The following is a 26802-nucleotide window of genomic DNA, read 5'->3' on the forward strand; positions in this document are numbered from 1 at the left end:
CACGAGGGGGCAACATTAAAAAGAGTTTCTCCTCTCCTTATGTAGGGCGAGCAATGGAAACCTTAAACGATGGCAGCAGCTGACATTGCATTTTTGCAGGAATGAAACACAAGGGACTGCTTTGGTGACTAGGTCCTCTTGGCACTATAAAAAACTAACGGTATTGGCTTTTTTCTAAAATCACTTTTTCCCCATTAAAATTATCATTAACAGTTTTAAAATTATCATTAACAGTTGAGGTGTGAAATGGATAAGGGCACACACCCTACTAGCACCATGGATACCCAACCCAGTCTCCTGGTCCAGCTCAGATGAGGATGTTTGAGTTTGAGACTTCTTTGGCCCAGGTGAGAAAAGTTGCCATTACTGTTAAATGGGTAGAAGGTTTGACTGATTGTGCAGGCTCTGCCTGAGAGGTTGGCAGCCATGTCTACCCCAAAAATGGGTCTCCAGGGAGTGGATAATGCCGCAAGGAGGGGTCGCCTCGCTAGTGTTAAGCAAAAAAAAATCATTTTTCACGATCAGCTGTTAGATTTTAAAAAAATGACACATCTCATATTTTGCTTTTATTGCATTGCTTTCTTCAAAAGTCCTATTTGATGGAAAACAAATAGACAGGCATGAATCAAAGTGGATGTAAAAGAAGTCTTTCACATTTCACACCACGTGTCCTACATCTCTAGGTGTGTCTGAGTTTATTGACGTTTATAATATTAGGCGATACACTTGTGAACGAATTGGAGTTTCTCAATGGTATTGAATGGTAGTGTCAGCCTGGTGGTATTTTGACTTGGCGTGCATCATGAGAGAATTACAGTGCACTCTAGAACTGTTATTTCATGGCTTTGAATCTGACATCTGGCTGTGATTCTCAGGCTTGTTCCCCTTCCCAAGTGTGCTTTTGTACAGTGCGTAGCTGAAACCAAGTACGGCAGTGTCTCCTGAACATTCTCCACACCCTCGCCTCTCTGGCAGTGACCGATCCCAACGGGTAGGATCACTCCCATTCCTGTCCTCCAAACCTCAATCCATTTCTTACACATCATAAAATGAGGGAATTACCACATTACCATCTCTCTGCCATGCCTAGAGGTCAACAGGTGCATGTTTTTCAATACATAGAACTTAAGAGAACGGGGTGAGGTAACAACATTATCCTGATGTCAGATTTTACGAAGGCCAAAAAATATCCAGTAAGGAAATCCATTTTTTTCCCCTCTTTGTGTGTGACAACTTTGTCTACGGTACTGGCCAGAAAGATTGTCGCAAGGCAGGTTTGCGTGGTCAATGACGTCAGCACTTCTGGTGTGTCTCTCAGCCGCCATCAGTTCCGAATCCAAAGATGAGTGTGGGCCACCTGGATAGATGACACGTTTTCCCTTTTCTTTTTCCCCCATTGTGTTGTCACTCTCCTTTTTTAGTCTCCCATGTATCCTGACAGCTTCCTCTTGTGTCAGCACTTCTTGCGTGTCTTCCTCAGCGAGGAAGAAGACATCATCCACCTGCGGGCGTGGTGTCCGAAAGGGCTGCCTGTGTCAGCGATTTGTTTCCTATTATTGTTGAATCTCTGACTAGCTCAGTGGACTCGCTATTCTGGCCTGATTTTCCCACACACACAGCCGCGAGGGCTGTGAAACACAATCAGGATCGTACGGTTTGTTTGGTTGGATTGGGTGGGTTCCCTGTCTCTCGATCCCTTCACGCCCCTGTTAAAGGGTTGATGTCATTCTCTGGTACACTCTGGTGCAAGCACTCAAGAGCTCATTGACTCATTGACATCTTTCAACTCGATGGGGTTTTCTTTATGCATGTAAGAATAGATATGCTAGAGGTAAACTTGGAGTGATACAGTGGACCTGTCTATGCAGTGCAATGTAGTATGCAACATGCTGTGTTAATCTGAATAAAGCCTCCTGAGATCGTTCTAGTTCTCCAGGGCTTTTTTAGAACCGTTAAGGTTCTATACTTTTTTTCACTCATCAAGCTGGGAGCTTCCCCTGGAACATTATGTCAGTGGTTTCCTCTCCAAAAGATGATGTTATTCATGTAAATTTGTACTGGAGCGAGATCTCATTGTGATGTCCAAGTCCATTACTGCCCCAGTCGGTTTAAGAAAACAACTGAAACCATACATGTTTCATCATCAAACTGGTGTCAACACATCACCTCCACTCGGAAAGCAAAGCCAATTGAAAAATGTGTTTCGGAGGTGGAAATCTTGCTGGAATCGACATTGTTCATTTCAGAAAAAGGCGGTTTGAAAGTCCCAGACTGTCAGTGCCAGAATGATTTGTTTTCCACTCTCAGGAAAATATCTTTCGGCTCAGTGACTGACTGCCTTCCACTCCTAATGAGAATCGATTGGCCTAGAGAAAGAAGTGGCTAATTAAGAGGTGAGAGAATGAGCTCGCTGCTGGGGCTCGTTTTTTTTTTTCAAACAAGAGATATCTCTGTCACAGCCGAGAGTAACTGTTTCTCAGACCTATGTAATTACCGTCCATGAAAAGTCGGCACATTCAGCAGTACTGCTCTATTGATCATGTTTTTAAAAATCAAAAGTAGCAGGTATGGAGATAATTGAAGCTAATTTGCCATTAAAGTTACCCTATTGTTATCCTCCGGATGCTTTGAGACAGCTCTACGATATGTCTGAATGAACTTTTGAAAAAAGGATGGTCCGTTTTAGTGCAACCTAAAGCAATTCCTGAACTGGATGAAGACAAAGATGTACCTGTTGCACGCCTCTGTGGAGCACTTTATTCATGATTTATTCAAGTTGGAGATCTGTGGAGTGAGTAATATCTGGTTGGAGAGGAGGACGTTTCGGAGTGATGGTGTCAAGTAGAGAAGAGTGCTGGTGTGCAGAGGAATGATTTAGAGCAGGCCATTGATGAATAAGCTCTATTACGGGCGCACGGGGATCTGTGGGCGTACATTAAATGTCTTCCTGCTTTAAGTGGCCAGTGTGTGTGTGTGCGAGTGTGTGTGTGCGTGTGTGTGTGTGTGTATAACGTGGGTGTTGAGAGTCCAGGTTCCTGGCCGTATTTTTAGGACTGCCGATCATTCTTTTTTGTGCATAGGGAAACCACACCAGTGCACTCCCTTTAGGCAGGGGTTCCTCTTATGCTTGACAGAATGATGAGGTCAAGTTGTGACTTCCATGCAGTTGAACCCAGCTTCGCATACCTTGTGTCGTCCAAAATACAGAAAAAACGCACATCCCAATTTATTAGCTAGAACACAACAAATTCAAACCTGGAGAAGAGAGGAAAGAGACATGGTCTGTTGAAGTGTTCTTGGTTGCGGGTGACGTGTGAAGTACATGTTGAGCCCTGATCCTGGAGGCTTCCCTCCTCAGTGGAACCATGAAGTCTGTGCTGCCTATGAGGGATGTGCACGGCGAGAGCAAGACCGCTCCAGAGTTCCGTGCTCTGCAGAGTTCCGCCGCCTCCCTGCAGAAATGGCTGGCCGTGTGAGCAGGCATCTTCCCAGCCTACATGTGGATCCAGGAATCTGCAGGCTGGTTAGATGGTTGTCATTCGTCTGGCGCGTATCAGCAATGTCTTATTTGAGGTTCATCGGACCTGGAAATGGCTCCTTTCCTTTAATCGCTCAAATGTGACAAAAGGCGTTTGGGGTTGTGTTCATATGTTACTACTCTATTCCCCCCAAGAGATCAAACTTAGAAAAATATATCTATATAATGTCTAAAACATTCTAAAAAGCACAATGCGCTGTATAGTGTTTCCATTCCTTTCCTGAGATTCTCTTTGAGCAGTATAGTACGATTAGATGGGGACAACAGACACATTTCTCTCACTGAAGAATTGCCTTTTTAAAGCACTGTGAAACTGTCTTACACATAAGCAAAATAGGTGATATATTTCAAATGCATGGAAAGCCGTCTTTGATATTTTTTTGTGAAATATGCTTTGTTAATTTGTCATTTATCTTCTTGGAATAGAATTTTTAGTCCAGTGGGTATATCACAATGACTTGCAATAGCCTTTTCATTACCCTGTGCATTTTTGCAGTAATTGCTTTCTGTCATTTGGATAGCAATACTTGGTGTTGTATTGCTGATGTGCAATATTTGTCCACGAAGTAGAAGTGTGGTGTATATCAGTTAATACATTTATTTCCTCCAGCATACCCTCAAAGTTTCAGTCATAGTCAGGCACAGACAGACAAACACACACTATCCCACATAAACAGGCAACCATTTACCTGGAAACCTCCCTCAGCTATCTCACTTTGCCATAGTTCTAATGCAATGCCCTGAAGTCATTTCCTCAACCCGATGTTTGAAATCATCCGGGGAAATTAGAAACAAAGCAGAGCTGTCTCAGATCATGGAAGCACATCTTCTGAAAACAAATTCAATTAAATTGGCAGGGCAATCTGATAAATAACATGTTCTACCATGAGGGAAATTGGAAATTCTCTCAATATAGCCTTCTGCATGATCATTTAAATGATTACGACATAAGTAATGGAGATTGTGTGTGGGGGTGTGTGTGTGTGTGTGTGTGTATGAATCCTCAGATTCGAACAAAGCTTCAGCTTTTTGATGGGATTCGGATTCTGCTGAACTAGGGGTGGGCGATATATATCGTCTGCGATAATATCGTGTTTGTTGTTTTAATGATGTGCAAATTTACATTATCGAGTATTTAAATTATTTATATGGAAATAACACCCGAAATCAGGCATTGAAACCTCATACATTCACTAAATCCAGGAGGTGTATGCGAGAGAAGCCCCTGGCTGCTGCAGAGCAAGTGTCACATGATCGCTAGTGGGTCCACGTTGTCACACGCACGCCTAATGTTTATTTTGTGGAGCTAGACTACTTGGGAATTTGTTCTGTTCAAGTAGAAGCTAGCATTGATGAGACAGTCACGTTTTTTCCTACATGGTATTATATGGAGGCCTTTGAGTATTTTAATAGTCAGTTGTAAGCAAAGAACTCTTCTCATGTAACCCTTTTGTAAATGGATTGAAGTTTGGTCTAAATAATCTACGTTTATCGATTATACTAACCGTTAGCATCTCTATGGGATTTCTCATATACATTAGCCATAAGCTAACGCATTAGTTTCTATTCTGTAACTTGGAATGCTAACCTACATGATTGCTCTTAAACAAAACATCGAAGGAAATAACTGAGATGCACTCTGTTGGTCTGCTTCATTTTACAGTGAATCCTAAGTAAAGGTTTTTGAAAGGAACTTCAGCTTCAGACTTTCTCATGTCATTGCCACACACTCAAGTGGGGGCAGAATTGGAATGTGTCATAGAGTGACAATGCATTGGTTGATTTGGTTAAAAAGTCACAGGTTAGGTTATTGGTTATTATTGTATTGATGCTACTTATAAATAATGAGCTGTAAAGCGACTCAGACTTTTTACAAAAAATGTTTTAAAGGATATCGATTAATTATCGTTATCGTCAAAATCACAAAAAATATGGAGATATTATTTTTTCGCCCACCCCTATGCTGAACCTAGTTTTGTCAACCGAACCGAATGCTGTGCACCGCCACTGCTAGAATATGAGCACCGCTCCAAAAATTTACGTCATCAGTAATAAGAGAAAACAAATCCATTAGAGTGAATTGCAGGAACAGCAGTCCAGTGAACTTGTTCATTCCTCTCCAGATTTGATGTCAGCAAATAATAGCAGGCTAATGTTAAGTCGATCTGCTGGCTTGGATCTCTCAAGCCTGTGCTGTTAACCTACCTAGACTGTGAAATTAAGACCTACTGTTGGGTTTAATGGCGTTTGTGTAATGGACTATGCAATCATTTACATCTGTAGATAGCTCTTTCTAGCTAGCATATGGCTCATGTTATGTCTTGTCATTCGTAGTGCTCACCAAAATAATACAAATGATCATTGCAATACACTTATCTCCTATGATCCAAGATAGATATTCTTGAAGTTGTTAAACCATTATTTTAACCAATGACCTTGAAAACATAATGAATTGCATCCAAACACCAGCATCTTAAAACTGACTCACGCAAGCCTTCCTCAGCAATCAAATTGCTCTCTCAATGTCTTAAAGTAACCGTCTTAAAATGTAAAGAGACAGGCACTCAATTAGACGTACACAACACCAATACAATATAATGTGACATTAAAGATAAGTGTAATAGTTTAGCTCAAGGGTGGGATGTGTGGCCTATGCCATTAAGCTTTGATTTTCAATTAATTGTAAATAATAATTTTCTATGTTTTGTTATCTTTGCCATTTAATTATTTTGCTTCATATCAATTTCTATCAGTATAGTATTGTAAATGAAAAAGGTGAAAGTTACTGCATAAGAAAAACATGAATAATCCTGTCTAATGTGACCAGCTCAAGAGCTGCAGTAATAATGCCTTGTAAATGGCATCCTTTTTCACAGTTTCACCATTTTTGGTGATATTTACTGCATTTATGTATGCACCACAAAAAATACTGGGATTCAGTATTCGGCAGAACTTTAAAAATAAAGATTCGGTGCTGGCTATTTTGTGTGGTTAAACCACAAAAGTCTTTTGTGTTTTTCATGTAGCGCAAGTCTCTTTCCGAGTACTGCCTGAGGTCCATCTCTTTCAGTGTTTCATTGCCTTGGCTTTTCTTGCCGTGCTCCTATGGTACACCTGCGATTGTGATCCACCTGTGATTTTTCATGTGCTAAGCCCCGTCATGGCAGCTCCAGCCTGGCCCTTCTGGCTGGGTGTCCTGAAGCGAGAGCCAGGGGACACTTCTCCATCGTCAGGGGTCACTGCCGGCCTCTTCAGGGCCCGTGGATCTATCTGGAGCGGCGAAGCCTGAACTCTGAGCAGGCTCGGAGACCATGGAGGTTAATTTATTACCCGTGCGTTTATGTGCCGGCCCTGCCATAAATCTTAGGATACAACCTCAAGCTTGATGTCTTAACCAGAGCTGAGATTTTTTCCCCCCTTTTTTGTATGTGTGATTCTTAAATGTAGTCATGTAAAAAATATATTTTTGAGTAAGGTTAAATAACTGCTTTTTTAAGTTTATTGGGAGATTGGGTTATTTCCTGTGGAAACAAGGAGATTAACATATCTAATTCTAGTCCTCTCAACTGATATTTTCGTAAAGACAGACACTGAGGTCTCTTTTTCAGCTTACAGTAAGTAAAACAAAGTGAAATAAGAAATGCCTTGTGATAGTGAAGAAGAGCATGGACTGAGCCTGTCTCACAAACACTGTCTTTCTCCACACACACACACATTTGATCTGGCTGTGTGTTGTCGCGTTTGGAAGGACTTTACATGGCTCAGTGCACACTGCATGACCTATCTGCGGAGGTTAAGTTTCCTCTCCCCCCTCATGTCCACTCCAATACAGTCAACGTTCCCTCGCATCTCAAAACACATTATCCTCTCTGCAGCCCTGGCTCTGCTCCTTAGCCCTGGAGGGAGAACATCTGACCCGGCCCAGCCATCCCTGCCTCCCCCCTGGGTGGGCAGATGGGGAGAGGGGACCGTGGGTGTTGGTGGATTGAGTGTAGGTGGATGTTTGTGAGAGAGGAGGCAGGAGTTTTTATGCAGGCCAGGGCCTGTCTTGGCGAATTAAGGCCGAAGGCTTTACTGTTTGCCGGGCTCCTCGAACCAAAGCACCTGGAGGATAGTAAAGTCCACCGTCTGCACTTTCCCACTGCGTGGCTATGTGAGGGCAGCACGCTCTCAAAATGGGGTGATAAAGGGAGATCCATGTGTACACAGCAAGCTAGTGGTCACACCATCTCCGCAAGCATCCAAAGAGGCCCTTGGCAAAGTCCCAGCTTATTAAACCTTGCTTGTGTTATGATGGTGTTATCGAGCAGAGATACAAAATGAAAGGCATTTGCTGTGAATGTCAGTATTCATCACCGTCTGTTTTCCGATAGGCTCTTTTAGTCCCACTGTTGTGGTATTGAGTGGAATTTATTTAGACAATTATGATTAATTATGGCTTGAGGTTTTTCTGTTTCTCGTTGGCCTCACGCCTAACGTATGTTGGCGGTCTGGGTCTTGTCTGAGCTGCAGGTGAAAAGGCTCCTACTGTAGCCCTTGATGTCTGACTCTGGGGTTTTGACGGCCACTCTTTGGAGACGGGCCCTTAAGTGAGTGGCTTGGCAACGGTCCTCAAGCTTGGAAAAATGGATGGGAGGCAACCCGAGGAGTTATTTCTGCCTTGCAGCCTGTGTCTGGATGGCACACTTGGTTGCATCCGATTATGTCATGCCGTCCTCGGTGGCCAGGCTGTAATTACGAGATTAATAAGGTTGGCGTTGCGTTCTGATCTGTCTCTGTTTTAACCGCCACATCCTCCCTCATGCTGAGTGTTCCTTGCCGCTCGCTCGCTCCCCACTACAGGCGGCACACTCCATTCCAGAAGTGTCCGCTTCGGAGGAGGAATTGCATCAGCAACCTGCAATGCAGTGCTACCCCGTCACAAGAAAAGTAACTGTAGTGTTCTTGTTTGAGTAGGCTATATAGAGAAAGAGGGAGACATTTTCCTTGTGAGGTCACTGGGTGATGATCCAATGTTCTGTTTTATTTGGCTTTTGAAAAAAAGGTTTATTAGATATGTAATGCAGGCTCTAAGCTTGTGGATGGTTGCTAAGATTTGTGAAGGGCATGGCTTGACTCCCATAACCGAATAAGGGCAGATATAGATAGGACGGTCATGAGCTAATGTCTTAGCTAACGTTTGATCCTTCCAGTACCCACTGCCTAATCCTCAAAGGAAGGGTGGTCACTTGGACATGGCTTGGGTTGGGGATGTACAAAAAAGCTGTTCTGAAAATTTGCCTGTTTTTGCAGCGATAACTCAACAGTTATTTCCAACTTTCAAACAATGAAAGAGGAAGTTGTAACAACATATGTCATTGAGATGTCTGATAATTCCCCACCCATGGTTTGTATGGCTCTAAAAAATCTAAAAAAAACCCCTAGCAATCAAGTACAGCCCAGTCAGAAAGAAGAAATCCATGTTACGCCTGGAAAAATATGTCTCATGTCAAACTAATAATCTTAAAAAAACGTATCTTTTTCTTCTGTGCGAATTGAGTTATTTCCTGTGAAGACGTCAACCCATTATGTTCAAAATTCTTAACATAATTATAAACAACACTGTATTTGCTCAGAAGATGTTAACACAGGAGCCCATAAATATGCACATAAAACCACAATGGTGAAGAAAGCAAAAGATACAAATGAGATGACCACTTCATTGTAACACAAGGCCAAGGATTTTGTTGAACAAGTCTTTCTTAAATAGTCTCAAGGTATATTTGGTTAATAGTTCATAGAATTTCACGTTATGATCACTCACTTGTCTGAGTAAGCACATTTCCAATAAAAAGAGATCTTTCAGATAATCCTGTTATATCAAAATGTTCTATTTGTTTTGTGAAAACAGAACTTAAAACCTGTCTTTTGTAATCCAAGCTATTTTGTCTGGTGAAATTTAATTTGGAGAGACACGGCAGCACCAGCTATGATCTCTTTGGTAATACTGTTCTATCTGCTATCATCTTATGTGTTTATATATGCAGCAGAGCTACTTGCTTTGCCGAATTTTTATTCCGGCTCGACTGAAAGGGCAAACCACTCCATCACCAGATACTTTTGAATCAGATATGCATCTTTACACCCACAACTCTGCCAGGAAGGTTTGCAGTTTCACACGTCTGTCTGGGCTCTGGAAGGCTGTTTATGGGGAGAGACTTCCCATGTTCCTCGGCTCTGCTGACCTCTCTCTGACTCGAAGTGCAGAAAGAATTGGCCAGAGCCTCAGACCATTATTTCATATGCGGGTTTTCAGCCAACTAAAAGACTTTGCTTGTTAGGCCTTGTCATTAACCATGAGCCAGCACTGCCTTTGATCACAAGGTAACCCTATCCAAGATTTGTGAAACCAATAAAAGACTGGCAGTTGATTTGATTAACCTTTACTGATTGATGTTTGACAAAGAGGCTTATTTATTTTGAAGATGACGCACTTTGACGTCAATTGTGCTGCTATCCAGTGTGATATAATAACTTTATCTTGTGTGTTAGAACAAACGAATTCTGACTGTCTTCGGCAGAACATGAAGTGGCGTTCTATTAAGAAAGTACAGGTATATCATGTAAATCGCTCAGGCTTTGGTATTTGTTGTATTATTCTGAGCTGTTATCATGCGAGTTGTAGATAGATGTAGTTTTAGATGCCGTAAGCAGCTGCAGCAGAGGGGCAGGATATGCCATATTCCTTGAGGCATACTTAATTCATGTTAATGGAAAGAACAGGATGAGGGCCACTGAGCACTGAGCGGTCTTTTGATTTAACAGTGATCCACCACCCCGTCACTTAATCGTTCTCTTTCTCTCCCTCCCCACTCTCCCCTCAATCTCTGAGTGCATGTGTTAATAGTCTTCTGTAGATATCATTTAAGCAGATCTCTGAAATGTACCGGTAATATTTCCCCCATGTACAATTTTGCATTTAAAATGTATATTTAATTATTTATAAAGAAGCGAGTTGCAGCAAAGTTACGAACAATACAGGTACAATACAGCTAGGAGTGAGTGCTCCTTGTTCCACCAGTTTAGCCACAGTGACGTATATTTATGGCGCTAGGGTGTCCGAAAGGTTCCAGCGTGTTCTGCGTGCGTGCGTGCGTGCGTGCGTGCGTGCGTGCGTGCGTGCGTGCATGTTTGTCATCCACAAAATAGACAGACGTAATAGAGGCCTAGTGGAGTTGGGGGTCAGGTGATTTTCTCCTGGCTGAACTGTCTCTGGCCTCCCCCCCATTACCCTAGTGGTGACAAAGTGGTGACTGCGAGAGGCGTAGTGATGGCTGTGATAACAGAGACCTCAAAGACAAGGACGAGAGAAGGGGAAGAAAGAAACCCCTCTCTTTTCTTCTCCAAAGGTCTGCATTCCACCATGCCTGTGCTCAATCTGATCTGCACGCTCATGTTGATGCAGGTATCCCTAAACCTCTGTTTTCTTGTTCCCTACACCCTCCCTGTCTTAACTGTCCCGACACCATCATCTAGGAAGATATTAGCGCCATTAACAGTGATTAGGCTCTCTTTGCTCACACACAGCCTCTACTTGTTTACTGCCGTTTCTCCTGGACTCTCTGTGGGGGAGAGGATTGAGCTGTGTCTCATCCTAGAATAGGGACTCTCTCTCTCTCTCTTTAATGGTTTCAGCAGGAATCGACTGGCCTTTAAAAAGCTCACTCGGATGTAGCAAAGCATATAGATTATGGAGCTGCATTATCTCTGGCTTTGACAAGGAGGAAGGGCCCAGGGTTAACTCCCTGTCTTTGAAGTGCCCAGTCAGGGTCAGTCTTGCTCATTTCTTCACGCCTTAAATAACTTCAGTCCCAACCAGCCCAAGCCGCTGTGTTAACAGCTTAAAAATGAGGACGTAAATAACTTTCCGAGGGCCTTCAAGTAAGACTTTAAGAAGGCTCCAGGCGCGGATGCTATGTGCACATGTATACAAATGTAAATAAGCTCGCTCAAGCGCACTGTCAAGGTCAAGTTGAAGGTGAAGGTTAATGAGGTTGACAAGCGACACTGTCAAAACAGGAAGGTGGGAAGGGTGTCGTTTTGTGCGTCAGTGATGAGTGTGGATCAAACATTCCGGAAAACATTTCCGGATTTTTTTTTTTTTTTTTCCCATTTCGTAGATATATTTTTTTTTTTTCTCCTGCCATTACTGTGTGTCACCTCAGCAGCGCTTGGGACGGGACAGAATAAACACCGAGCTGAACGCAGTGACAAGATCCTGTCAGGAAACATACCTTTTCTCCACGACTTGTGGCTGTCATTTTAACACATTCTAAAACACATTCTATTTTGAAGGCTGACATGGTTACCATAGAGAAGGAGGGTTTTGGGGAAGTGGGGAGTAGGAGGGTGAGGGGGAAAGAGGGATGGAGGATGGAGGTGGTGTGTTGGGGTTGGGGGGAGGGGGAGAGAGACTTATTTCTGCATGTCCCCTCGGGAGGAAGCGTCCTTTTGATAAGAATCTGGGGAGCTGGCACAGAAGTAAACGAAAAAGAGAATGAGAGGGAGAGCGAGAGAGAAAGAAAGAGAGACCATCTCCAAGGGATTTGTTTGCAGAGTCCAGCTCCTCCCCAGTCTACGTTTTCTATGATATCACGCTCTATCTTTACACTTCCCAAAGGCTTTCTTTCCCCTTGTTTTCATTTTTTTAATGTTCCTCAACCAAAACTTTGCAAGATGTGCGCTCCTTACTTCATGCCTCCCCCACTGGGCTGGGTGCAGCTGAAGCAGACAATCCCCAAGTCTCTGAGATTTCCCAGCTGTGTGTGTGTGTGTGTGTGTGTGTGTGTGAGCGAGTGAGAGAGTACCAGTTTGGAGATCTTAATGTGTGTGTGTGTGTGTGTGTGTGTGTACAGAGGCAGAGATACTCAGACAGATACTGGCCGGAAGAGACAGGGATTTCTTTTTTTTTTTTGTCCTTCAAACATTTGTTCAGCTGATGCTCGGCTCAGTCATGATGTTGAAAGAGTCCACTAGACTAGCTACATGGTTATCAGGAAGTTGAATACCTGAGGACTGACTCAGGAAGTTTGTGGAAGGCCAAAGAGTCTCTGCCGGTTACCTCAGGAACAAAAAAACAAGAGAAAGAAATAGACTTGTAAACTTGTAAAATGTCCTGACTTCATGTTTCCCTTGAAATGCCAGCATTATGGATGATGAGTTTGCAGCAACACCGTAGGCTGCCATCTCATAGTTTTTGCATTAGATGCATTGTGGTCTGGTTATGTAACACGTCACAGGTTCTGCTGTAAAAAATGCCTTTCTTCCTGACCTAACCTGTATCAGGATCAGAATGAACAATAGAGCTGTTATTCTGAAGAAAAATCCAATTCAATATATCTTTCACGTTATCCGAACTGTCAAATACAGTCCTAATCCCTCTCTGACATTGTTATCTTTCAGTGTCCATAGGGGAGACTAAAGTAAGCATAAGCCTTTTAATAAGTGCCAGAACTGGCAGATTTATCTCCTTATACATATATTACATATATTAAAGGTCATTACAAGGGGAAAAGGCTTTCCATGTAGACATTCCCCAAAAGCACGGTAGCCGTCTGCACGAGGGACGAAAAGGCAGCGTTTTAGGGTTGTAATGTGTTCAGCAGGCCAAAAAAAAAAAAAAAAAAAAAGCTGGGTTAATTTGACCCTGAGATCATAAACAGTTGTTCGCGGCGGAGTGAAGTCATCGCGCCGTGCTCGGCTCCATATGGCGCTGGTTAGCCGCTGCTTTATCAGAGGGTGAGGGAGGGTGGGCTGACTCCTCTGCGGCGATGACTTATGCCTTCAGCCCTGATAGGACAGGCTTCTCATGTCTGGTGCTCCGACGGCAGGTCTGTCGGGGGGTCTGTGCGAGGGTGGGTGGAGGTTTGGGCGGGGGGAGGGGTGTTGGCTGGGGGATTATGCTGGTGTGGCTGGGCCAGACACCACTCTTTTAAATCACTCAGGAGAAGTGGAGGAGAGGTGAAGAGAGAAGACATCTCCTTCCCCACTGCACTTACCTACTCTCTCCTCCCTCCCCTCTCCTCCGTTCTTACACACAACCCTCACGTCCTCCTTCAAATGGAAGAAGTCCAAACTCAACACTTGGCTGTATTCTGAAGATGCTTTTTGAAGCTTTAAAAAGTAGCTACAGTAGACAGCAAACACAAATATGTATAATCAATTCTATCAGTTCTAGTGTCTGTGTTTACTTACTGAACAGCTGAGTTTCCCCTGTTTTGTTTTGCACTTCATATTTGTTTTTATGTGTCTGTTTATCCGCAGTCTCCCTCTGCACCCTCACTCACTCACTCTGCATATCCCTTGCTCTCTTGCTGACCTGCACGCTTGCTCGGTCTGTCCCTAGCTCTCAGAGGTCCATCAGCTGAGCAAACAGAACTAAGCCGTGCTCCTTAAATGTACTCACTAATCTTACTGAAGCTGCCCGCGGGCCATTACGCTGACCTGTCCCCTGCTGAGACCACATTAGCCTCCATCCGCAACAAGATTGATGAAGACCAGGAGAGAAGGATGGAGGGGCACATGACTCGCTGGCAGAGGTGAAGGATGGATGAAGAGGGAGAGGGAGAGAGAGAGAGAGAGAGAGCTGTAGTTTAAAAAGAGGAATTTTCATTCATCAGAGAGGTACAACGGCCGTTCTACCTGCGCCGAAAGTCACAGCGTTTCTTGTAAATCCCATGGAAATGCAGGCTATGCTGTTTGAGACTTTGGAGGCCCGGGGCATTTGTTTGTTTAACATTTAGAAGAATTATGGACGGAGCCCAGTAGTCTCTCCCTCGGTGCTTTATGGCTCATAATGCAAAGAAAGCTTTAGGGGATTATTATGCCTTTGGAATGGATTGTGTAATAGAGCCATTGTCAGGTGTACGGCTTACCATTTCATCGAAAGAGTACAGCCATCGTAATGTCTTCTCCAAATTCACATGCAGTATGTAGTGTTTGCTGGCTTTTCTAATATAACAAAATGATTCATGACCTTCAATGATTTATGAAGTCAAACGATTTCGATACACCCTCATTAGTCCCGCCTCCTGTCCTGCGATAGACATGACCTCAACCCTATGAGAGGTGACACTGGGTTGTGCACTGAGGGAGGGTCCCACGCCCCAGAGTGACTAACAGCTTTCCTGTCATTAACAGGAAGCGTGACCCTACACACACACACACACACACACACACACACACACACACACACACATCAACCACTACTCTCACTCTCCTAGAGCCCTGAGGCTGTCCTTGTTCCCCATCTCTTTCCAGACCTGACTGGTCGTCATGTTTTACTGCTGCTGCCCTGTATCCTGATACTCCGAGAAGTACAGCTACATTTGAGAAACATAAGCTTCTGTTTGATGTATAGTGCAATACAGTACAAAGGTGTACACCCTTCCCCGACACAAAATCTATTAGCTTGAATTATTGATGCCCTAGAAATACAAATATAAATGTTAAAGTGCATATTGTGTAGAATGCTGAAACTAGGTTCTACGATTATATGTACATTTCAGGCTATAGGTTCATTTTTTAAACATGCATTTGCATTTTTGAAAAGGCCATTTCCTTCGTTAACTAACTGTCAGACTATTTGATTATGTGCTTAGTTTGCTAGTCACATTCTTGGCCCGGTGTGCTAGAACTGCTCTTTCAGGGTCTTTGATATTATGCCTTCTAGGCAAGTTCCTTGTAATAAAGTCATGGAAAGTTTTAATGCAAAAGCCCTTCAGACCTTTATGACTGTTTTTTGGCCTCGACCAATCTACTGTTATGACAGCATCAATAATAGTACTGCCATCGTCTGCTGAAAAAAAGTGTATAAGAGGACAGGATAGTTCACTTCATGTTGTTTTTGGACATGCGTCACGCCCCCATTCAGTAACCCTGTGAAAGACGTCAGGATGTGTGTGATGTGTATACGTACGCTGATGGCTAGTTGGCCCACATGGAAGTTTTAGTCTCTCCATATATGACTGACTGACTTGATGAGTCAATGTCACTGTATGCTATTTTCCTTTCTTTGGTTTTAAAAAAAATGTTGTGTGAAAGGTTTTGTTGTGTTTTTGTTACAAATACTCAGAGATTTTTCTTTTTGAATTTTGGCATGTATTTGATGTGTCTTCCTTTTTCTTAATACCTTTCATGTGTGTGTTTTTTCCAAATTCCAAATATCCAAAAATTGAAAAGAGTTGATGCAGTTTAAAATAACATTTTACTCATAACTTTATATGAGCCTAGGGTTACATTTAACCAACTTCCTTTTTTCGTCTGATTGTTTGCTATCTGCAACTTTGCAGTGTTTGCTGTCTCAGCCAAAGTTCTGGGCGGTGGAGGTGACTGCCCTGAGTCTAAGGACCAAATTGGAGAGGGGGAGCTCACGCCGTGTGGAACGAGCCATGACGCAAACACAGGTAAAGCTCCTTTTACGACACAGACACACACACACACACAGACAGACACACACAGACACAGACAGTAACTCAATACTGGCACACCAGCTCTGAGACCTCTCTCTTGACCTCCCACCAATTCCGTGGCAGCCCCAAACGGTTCTCCAGTCTGGAACAAGACAGCGTTGCGTGTTTTGGCGACACACGCAAAGAAAAACTCATCATCCTGAGAAAGCAGGGGAAGAGGAAAGAGGGAAACAAACACAAGAGAACACACAGAGGGTAGCTTATAGCTTCCTGCTCCCTGGACAGGATATTTGTTCATGGGTGTCTTGAGTGTTCGCCCCTCTCCACCGAGAGGAAAGAGCAGGTTGTTAAAGCCTCTGGATGGCGTGATTTAGTGAGGAGCTGGCAACCTGGGAATCCCCAGCCCCTGCTGTTCTCTCTGATAACATGGGAAGCAGAGTTTCCTCAGGCCGTAGAGCAAGCAGTCATCGGATACTGGAAGTGAGATCGAGGCAAGAGGGGGGTGGAAGGGGACGTGGGGGGTGGAGAGTGTTTGGGAATAGGAGCAATGTGCTGAAGTGCACTACATTTGCAGAGGGGAGGGAGAATTAAGAGTATGGCTTTGGCTTTCCTCAAGGGTGCAGTACTGAAAGGGCAGTGGTACGTAAATCCATCAATAGCGATGTTAGGTTGTGCCGTTTCAAATTTTACGGTGTAATGATAGACCAGTGCATGGGTAATGTCCCTTGCAACACACTGGGAATGATTGGCAGAAACACAGAGAGTTGAGTTATGCTCAACTTTGAGAGGTCAGGCAAAAGGATGTGAGCAAATGTTTTGCACAGTGACCTTAAGTTGAATCATTTGAGGCATTGGCCTGAGTGACATGGTGACTGTGATTTGACGGTTTATTCCTGGTGTAGGATTAAAATAATAAGTAAATGTAGGGTTCTTAAGACAAGGCAACGCTAGGCCGGCCGTTGGCTAGCATCAGGCTGGAAGGTGAGGGTCTACAGTCCAGTTCAGTGTCCCACACTGTTGGACCTCTGTCGGGCGCGTTTGCACCTGATTTAACATGTTCAGCAAATAGTCAGTGGGGAGAGAGAGAGCTCTTGATTGCCATTGCCATGAAGCATGATGGCGTGGTGTGATCATGGGTTGTGGCGAGGCATGGTGTGTGGGATGACTGGGTTTCGGTTGTTAAGACGGACATCTCTGATTCCAAGGTATGCTAGCATCATCTTGAGTGAGTTTGGGATGCTGATACTGGGCCCCTACAACAGGAATTGTAAAAAAAAGCAGCGGGAATGACGACAAACATTCACTCCCCTTATGGATCCTGTGCCTTTAGAAGAGCTTGCATGCAAGCACAGTTCATGTCTGCGTGTGTGTGTGTGTGAGAAGAGAGAGGGGTCTGGGAGTCATGTCTGGTTTCCTTCTTGAGTTACTTCACACTGTGCAAGGATGACATCACCCCATGTGCACGCCGCCTCACGATCACAGGATCAGGGGTGCAGGTGTTCAGCCGAGCTGTCAGCTCCAGACAGACCAGGTCAGAGTCACATGTCTGGGGTCGGGACTTACGTTGGGTCGTACGCTGGGTAAGAAGACAAATCTGGGGGGGGGGGCTGGATAGGGGAAAGGAGGCTCAGGAATGAGAGTTGGTGCTTGAAAGATGAGGATTCTAAGCTAACCAGATTCATTCGTCTTTTCTTGACATACAAGATGAGGGAATCTATGTCTGTTTCCAATTCTTTCACTTTTTTGCTGTCTGTTCTCTCTATCTCTGAGATGTTTGCACAGAGGAGAACTTGCTTGGCTATCACAAAACAGATTTGACAGATAGCACTGTGGGGAAAGGGATGGTAGGAACGGGGTTGGGGTGGGGGGATGTGGGTTGGTTCTGTGTCATCAGCTGAAGAGTGCCCACACTCGAGGGCTGATGTGACAGCTGTTGGGATGACTCGTGGCTTTGCTCCTGGGGGAGATCCAAGGGAGGCTCACGTCACCCGAAGGGGGGGTAGGGTTTGCAGAAACAGCATAAGACATAGAGACATCAGGCCTTAACTGATCACACTTCTGACACCATGGGCTGTTGCCCACCCTGCTTCAAACCCCAAGTGAACCTGACAGCCTCCATCACCAACACATTTCCCTTGGCACAGCATCCCTGGAGACGGTCGGGATGCCTGATGGATTGACAGGCGACAAACGAGAGCCAGGCCTCAAAAAGATTGAGCGAGGAAAGAAAAGTTTTCCCTTTTTGGTTTCACATTGTTTTTCTCCCCCTCCTCCCCCTAGTGCCGTCGTGTTTTGACTTCTAATGTTCCTGGCGGCTGAGAGGCAGCCGGAGGGGAGGGGAAAGGAGCGGGAACAGGGAACATGTCCTGTGAGCAGTTATTTCATGTCATGGCAGGAATGATGAAACCGGTACCTCCTCCCTTGTGAGACGCACAACGAGCCACAAAGTTCTGAGAAAGAAGCTTCCAGAAACACTGAGAAAGAAGCCCTGAGAGACTAGCCTGTGCTGTGTTGTTTGTATCTCACCATAATCATCAAGCCCTGCGATACAAGCATGGAATATTTGTGACCCTATTAGTTCCAGATTGCATGTTTCGCACAGTTAAATGGAATGAGGTTGGCTGCTCTCCTCAATATTTTACTGATACCACCACTCCATCTTCAGAAGGCTATCCATTCTTTGCACAGTGTATGTTGTCCACAGATTTGTCTTGCATATAACTGCATGAAAACTACGGCCCTTTCATATAAGCAATGGCAGGGGTTGCCATTTGTCACTTTAATATTGTCTTCCAGGCATCCGATAAAGTAGTTATGCTATGCAAAAGAACATAATCATTTATTGTAGGTATTAAGAAAGATAAGAAAGATCTAGATTACCTTGTTTTGTAGACATGGTCAAGTAGGTAAGTGGGAAGATCTTTACTAAAAACAATGTGCACTCGAACAAAATGACATTGCTGACTAACATGCACTTTTTATGGCACTCAAATATCGACTGGAACTGACACATCAAAAACACTAATGAGGAGCATAATCCCTTTAGATGTAATCTTAGCAGTGAAAAATGCTCTGCACTTAGCGAGCTAGCCAAGTGCATGATGAATAAACATAGCAGTGTCTGTAACTTTCAAGATTGCCTCACCACCTAACTACTTAAGGCACTCAGTCAGGCACAAGAATGGGCCTGGCTCTGACTTATCATTCTGGTGTTTGGAGAGTTGACTTCTGGTCACAGCATCTATGAAGCCTGCCTCCACTGGGACCGTCTGAACAGCTGCTATGTGGTGTTTCCATAGGATTTAATGGATGATTAATGGCCACATTAAAATGGAACATTGGGCTGTGCTGTGAGCATCAAAGCCTCAGCTTTTCCACAAAGTTACATTTCTGTCTGCGTGCTGCTGAAGACTTTTGATGTTATCTTCTCCCCATGATGTTGTGTTTGGTCTGTGTCTATCAGACTCACGTCATGCCTCCATCTTGGGCTTTGTACCAGCATTGGAATGGACTCTGCGCATCAGTATGGAATGTTTGTTCTGTCAGTCTTCCTCTGACTATAGAACACTTCCTCATTTTTGACTTGCCTGGAGAGTCTCCAGCAGACATTTAGAACACACAACTGGCAGAAGTTGGAGTGTTAATGTCATCCATGTCAGAAGGGTTTGGAGGTCAGGAAAGTAGTTACATCAGATACTCCTGCTTTGCTATCCATTTTGGTACTGTAATTATTAGTTCGGTCTCAGTATTGGGAGAAAACGATTTTCAAATTCTCTCCAACTGTGGCACAGCTTGTCAGTGGCACTGTCCCCAGAATAGTGTAGAATGTTCCGCAAGGAAATTGTGATGAGTAGGGGTGACTGTTGCTTGCTTGTTTTTAAAGATTTCCTCACAAAGTGGTGAATTGTGTTGGAGTATTTGGTGCGTCACAAACTCTTATCACCCTGAATGGATGTTGCTGTTTGTATGCATTGAAATCCATATAATTAACCAATTTACATAATGTTTTGTCACTGCATTAAGTCTTCTGTGGTGTTTTTCATCAAATCCCTCATAATATCACATCACTGCTGCAGTTCAGCTTAACCTCTGTGTTTATTTCATTATGAATTTGAATCTGGCAAATAATTATGCCTAAATTAAAATGGCTTTCCCCTCCATATCTGCTAACACATGAACTATTATAGTGTCTCTGCCATTAAGCCTCAATACAACATTTGCCACCTAATCGCTAAAGTGACTGCAGGATTATGAGAGAGATGATCGCTGGATTCTATTTCATGCAAAGTCAGGACACCCCTCATATCCCCCCACTTTATGAGTCCTCTGGTATTGACAGACCTTCTCGCATCGCCATTATGAGTCGAAGCACGCAGGCGATGAAGCCGATTTCTTTATAACTTCAAATGCAATTTCTGAGTTCGATCAATAACGTCCCTGAAATGGAGTATGGCAGCTTTAGTACTCCGTATGGATTTAAACAACCTGAAGACTGATTAAACAAGAAATCCAGGTGCTCTGACAAAGAGGCTCCTCTAGCCATCTTTTGGTTTTTCTTTTCAGTTTTTTTTTTTGTTTCCACTATTCTCCTTAATGTCTTTTCTTGCTGCGTAAAGCCATTATGGCCACATTCAGTAATCAAATAGAAGACCACAAATGAATTCTCTCAAAAGTTCCTAAAGTAGTTATTGCACGTAAAGCAGAATTTTTCTGTAAGATAACTAGAAAATACAGCTACTCACGTTTCTGAGGAATTAAATATATATTGTTCATGTTCAGTTATTAATTTAAAGAATTTAACTTAATGATCAAAATTGTTGATTTATGTGCAGTTGATCTCTTACTTCCTTTTTTGGGCAATCATAAAAGCAACACAAGGAATGTGTCCTGCTTTGTGTGTATGTTGGAAAAATACCATCGTTTTTTTTTTTTTTACTTTTTAAAACTTGAAATAGAATTTGAATGGGGATTTCAGAAATACTTGACATGTGTCCGGCGCCTTGTAAGACAACACATTGGACTGTTGGCTAATTGAACTGTTGGCTGTTGACTCTCACTTTTAAAAGCATAGCTTGCTAAGACACCCAGGGCATTTGGTAGCGAACCTCCAGTCAGGAGGATTGGAGTCTCAGGGCCAGATGTACTAACGCTTTTGCGCCAACCTCAGGCGTATTTGTTTCGCAACGTGCGTGTAAAAAAATGGTGAGGTATATACAAACAGGCCGCACACTGAGGTAAGTGCAGACTGCCTGTTGCGGGAGCTGAGAATGTCAAATTGCGCTTTACCGTCTCATGCATATGCATTCATAGGAGGGTCAGGGGAAAGTGGGAGTTTAACTTAAACTTAACTCTACTTAATCTTTCCTACTTGCTAGAATTGACCAATCTTCCATAGCCTATGTGCACAAGTAGTTTGAGTAGAACTACTGCTCTTCATTATCTTCCTGCTTGTTGACATCATGCCTTGTATTATTTCATGATCGCTAAACGTTTGATTCCTTTTAATGTTGTCATCAGTTAACTTCATTCAACTGCGCTTGTGATTGAAGTATGTTGTTCAGTTGTTAACGTTCGTAAATTGTGGTAGGGGGGCGGAGAAAGGCGCTGTTTACCCCATGAACTGCAGGTTTGATAAATACTATGTTAAAATAAGTGTCATAGCATGGGGTTTCTGTGGGTTGGCCATGGTGCTGATAATGCTACGTTCGCAAATGTATGTATATCTGGCCCTCAGTCTGTGAAAAGATTCATTTTTTGCCATATGCCTACAATGAGCCCCAAGGAATGGCAAGCAGAAATTTAATTGGCAGATAATCCTGATGCTTGCCTCAAACTTCTACCTCCTACGCCTTGTCCACAGAAACATTCAAAACTCCTTAGAAGTCAAGGAACTTCACGGTCGCTGGCACAGTGGTTGTAAATGGAAATAAAGCACCCCCCCCTCATATTTTATACCATTGGAAAGGCATCGTTTCTGTCAAAGGCAACAGTGGCACTGCGGTTACTCTGCCCATGCAGTGATTTAGTAGCGTCATAAAGCAAATTACATCCGCGCTGTATTGTTTTTCATTCATCACCATGGAGTATGTAATAATATGAAGAGGCAATATAATTTGGAGTGGGTGGAACAGAGACCAAGAAAAAGAACTTTAATCAGTAACTTTGGAAAACTAGAGCCATTGCTCGAAATCTCCATAATCGTCACCCAAACCAGGGGCTATTTTAAAAGACCATGAGGGGTATGAATGCCTTGCCTCTCTCCTCGTGTGCTGAAAGGGGCACTGACGAAGTGGAGCACAACTGTCAAGGCGTCAAGCTCTCCTGGTGACGTGCAGAGTGAATGTCAGATGAAGTGATGATTGCACGTCTGTCTTAGCCTAAACCAGATTCCAAAAAAGCTGTCAGAATGATGTGTGTGTGTGTATGTGTGACAGAATGATGTGTGGGTGTGTGTGCGTGTGTGTGTGTGCGCGTGCGTGCGTGTGTACGTGTTTGTGGGTGTATGTGCGTGTGTGAGATGGGCTTTGTCTTCCAGTGGCTCTCTCTCTTCCTCGTAGCCTATCTCACACAGATAGTGTTAGCTCAGTTCATTGTTATTCCTGTGCAGTCAGGAGAGCAACCAATTGTGGAGAGAAGTCTTTCTCTGTGTGTTGAAATCTTGTCTCAAGAATTCACTGATAGTTTTCTGCTCAACAAAAAAACTGAAAATGGAAGCTCAAGCATTTTCAAAAGCACCTTTCAAAAAACAAAGGAGCCTCCAATTGTTCTTAGAAAATCAGAGGCTTTGAACTTGAAAACCTGAATAGCCAAGATCTCCAAATCACCATCACAGAGCCTACATCCTTTAAATTGAAGTAGTCAATTTAGTGTGTTTTTGTTGAATTGGTATCGATGCCGTTTCTTGGGAGTATGCCGTGCTCTGATAATTTGTTCTGGGACCTGTCAAAGCCTTTAAATGAGTGATTAATTGCTATAATAGTGTAAATACCTAATTTGTTAACATTCCATTCCATTACTGAACGTTTTCAGTAGTTTATTGATGTGCAGGTCCAAGACTGGTTTTAATTGGGTTTGCATGAATAATAGATGACAAGTTGCTCATTAGGCTAATAAGGAAGTTATTTACGATTTATACAATATCTATAAATTACTTATAAGCATTCCCTAATTGAGAGCATGAGTGAAAGTGTGTGTTTGTATGTGCTTGTGTATTTGTGTGTGTGTGTGTGTGTGTGTGTGTGTGTGTGTGTGTGTGTGTGTGTGTGTGTAAGTATGTGTGTTTGTGAGTAAGTGTGTTTTATATGTGCTTCTTTGGTGTGTGTATGTATAGTATGGTGTAGGCCACATACTGAGAGTGTTAGCATCATCTGTAATCTTGTCTCGTCTCTCACACTTTCCTCTCACTCACCTCTTTAATCTTATCTTTCCCTTACTCCCTCTCCTTCCCTCTCTCTTCCTCTCCTTCCCTCTCTCTTCCTCTCCATCTCTCTCTCTCTCCCTCCCTTTACGCTGTCGCCCTCATGCCCAATTTCTCCCTCATTTCCTGGACCCTGTGCCTGACCATATCCCCACCATTGGTCTGTTTAATTAAATGCTTTGTCCTGCACACTCTCTCTCCATCTTTTTTATCTCTCTCTCTCTCTCTCTCTCTCTCTCTCTCTCTCTCTTTCTCTCTCATACACCTCTCCCTCTTTGTCATCCCTCTCTCTGTCTCCCTACCTCTCTCTCTTTCTCTCTCCTCCCCCTCTCCCGTGATCTCATTACGGTTCTCGTGGTGGCTGCCCCTGCTCTGTGGGTTGCTCCTGACTGATGGCTGCCGGTGCCGTTCTTTTGGCCGAGGGGCGCGTGGCTGCGCATCTTATGAGCCGTGGGATCATCTCCACAATTTTAGAAACCGCACAAATGCCCCCCACCGCCACCACCCCAGCACCGCCGCCGCCACCACCCTCCATTATTGTAAAAATATCACTCGGAGTTAACTCCAATTAGAGCCATTTACAAATATGTCCGCCCAGACGACCCAACGTGATTGGTTCTGGTCCGTGGCGGCTGTAGGGCTAATAAAGCAAGAGGCCGCTCTGGCCGAGCAGACTGCTATTAGGCGAGTAGAGAGGAGAGCGCAGGAAGAGGCATTGCAGCCATTGGGTCGGGGGCTCAGCTGCTCTGTCATTTCACACGGCTGTTGTTGGAAAAACTGCGTTGTTTATGTATTTGCCGCACCCATTCGGGGAGCATTCAGTGCCCCTGTAATGGCTTGGCTGTCGGTTGTTGTGGATCAAGAAGGAATGCATTTTAATCTTAATGAGGCCTCTTGTTTGGATGGGGGGTGGCTGCAGGGGAGGTTTTGTTTGTGGCAAATGTGCACAGTCGTTAAATCAAGCACTATGCTAATGTCACAGAAATAATGTCTTTTCAGACCAACTCAGCCTGCCTCCTTCTCCTCCCTTCTGGCACTAACTTTTCTTTAAGAAAGAAACCGAGGTGTGATTTCCAACATGGCGCACCACACACACATACATGCACACACTCATACATGCCCACACTCATGCACATGCGCACACACACACACACACGCATGCATGATCGCTCGCGCACACGCTCGCGGTCGCGCACACACACACACACACACACACACACACACACACACACACACACACACACACACACACACACACTGGCATGTGCACAGCCTTCAGTGGTACTGAAACAAAAGGGATGCCATTACCATTGATCCCAGGCTGAAGCTATAAAATGTCATGAGCTCGATCAATTAATTTATTAACACAATACGCTTTCATTTTCCGCCTGAGTGGCGAGTGAACCACTCCCAGCCTCCCGCCTCCCGCCTCCCTCACACTGGCAGTAAACAATGAAGTATACCTCCATAATGAGTATGTTTATTGTTCCCCCCGCTCACTGGATACTTATGACCAGTCTCCATGTCTGCTTGATAGATTAAGAGAGAGAGAGCTGTCCAAAGCATGTAAATAACCCTAAACACCCCCACACACACACACACACACACACATGGAATGACTTCATTTTTCTTTTGTTTGCACTTTCTGTTCCTCCAGACCATTGTGGACTACTTTGAGGAGAAGGCCTGTCCCGTTAACGAGCGACTGAAGGTGTTCTACTGCTGTCCAGCCCCTCCACGCTGGAGCTTCCAGGTACGCTGTCCCTGCTCACACTCCCAAGCTGTGGCCACTTCCTATCGGGAGAGAACACACACACATTCCACAAACACGTATCGTAAACATACTAATTACCAACCATTTCGTTCGAAAATTCTAAAACAACTATGTTTTTTTAATACTTTAAAATAACATTTGATAAATGAACCTTACATTTTTCAGTAGCCATAGGTGTGTAGATTTGAACAAAATCTAGTTTTGTTCTTACCGGGGCTTTTACTGCCTGAAATATCCGATTTTATGTACCACACTTGGAGTTTAGTGCTGGGCTGGTAGGTGCATATTCCCAACCTTCTCACGGCACATCAGCGGTTAGCCCGAGAATTCTCGTCGCAATTCAAAATTCCACTGGAGCTCCAAGCGGATTTGTACACAACCTTACAAGACTGTTTACAGCTCTGCGAGTCACGGTAAAATGTCATTTTTGGTACATAGCTAATTTAGATACACTTATGGTGTGGGTGCTTGCGTTTCTTTAGGAATCCGCCGTCTTGGTTTGTATAGAAATGAATATTAAGTGACGCATACACGTAAGAGGTTGGACATACGGGACGGTTCGTAATATGTGATGTTCCAATACTGAAGTTAAGACTAACAGTCCGTAAAAACGTTAAAAATGACTGTGCAGGTGTCAGGTGCAGGGCTGGACCGTGCGGTCGACAACACAACATGGGGTCACACAGACAGCAGTTCACTGACTCTGTTTGTTACACTGCATCCCCCTCCTTCTAGTCCCCTGAAGTGTTGGATGTTGTGTGTCTCTGGCTTAACAAAGCTGAACTCTTCTTTGGATCATATCTCACAGCAGAGTCCCTGGCCTCTGGAATGTTGGACTGACCTTTTGTGTGTGTGTCGCGGCCGCGGCTCCTGTGATTTTGTAATTACACAGCTTTTTAGACCGATGATCTATTCTGGATGCTCAGCTCCAGCGAGCGTTAATGTTGATTGCTGGTGTTCCAAGTACCCTCCTCTCTCTCTATCACATGCCAGCCGCTCCACAGCCAAACAGGGCATGCTGGGGACAGTTCTCATTTCAGACTGGACAAGACCCAGTAGCTGCCCTGAGGGCATATTAGGTTTTTTTTTTTATCTCTGGCAGAATATGGCGGTGTTGTGTGTGGGTGTGTGTGTTTGTGAGCATGTGGTCATTTGTGAGCAAATGAGAGACTGAATGAATCAAAGAGAAGAGAGGGTGGGTGGGTCACGGAAGGAGAGAGGATGTAGGAGTAAAAGTGAGGGGAAATGTCTTGTGTTTTTTTGCGGAGTACAGAGACATGCACGCGCAGTAACGTGACAATATCAGAAAGCCGACGGAAAATAACATGGAAAACACATTTGGAACGAACAAGGAAGCCGAGATAGAGGGTACAGAAACACTTGGGTGTGAGACGGCGACAGAGCTTCGGAAAATACAAAAGGTCTGTGAAAAGAGGACTCCCTCCAAGATGATGGGGACATTCACACAGTAATACAAACAGATGGAGCAGGGACAGAGGACAAAGAAAGGGCTCGGATGGCGTGAGGGAGGAGGAGGAGGAGATGGAATGAAGAGGTGAAAGGAGAGAGAGGAGGGGAGAGAGAGGGAGGGGGATCAGTGGTGCAGATGACACCGCCTAGGCTC

The 26802-nt window shown here is 44.0% G+C and overlaps 1 protein-coding gene across 1 annotated transcript in view; it reads left to right on the plus strand.

Moving 5' to 3' along the window:
• The window catches only part of ttc27 (tetratricopeptide repeat domain 27), a 113931-nt gene that overhangs the window by 55331 nt on the left and 31798 nt on the right, over positions 1-26802 (plus strand). The window contains exons 10-11 of the mRNA XM_048270016.1: positions 15868-15981; positions 25062-25157. Coding sequence (XP_048125973.1) covers positions 15868-15981; positions 25062-25157 — 210 coding nt within the window. The remainder of the gene's footprint in view (positions 1-15867; positions 15982-25061; positions 25158-26802) is intronic.

The sequence above is a fragment of the Alosa alosa genome, chromosome 18 (assembly GCF_017589495.1).
Source record: "Alosa alosa isolate M-15738 ecotype Scorff River chromosome 18, AALO_Geno_1.1, whole genome shotgun sequence".
Lineage (NCBI taxonomy): Eukaryota > Metazoa > Chordata > Actinopteri > Clupeiformes > Clupeidae > Alosa > Alosa alosa.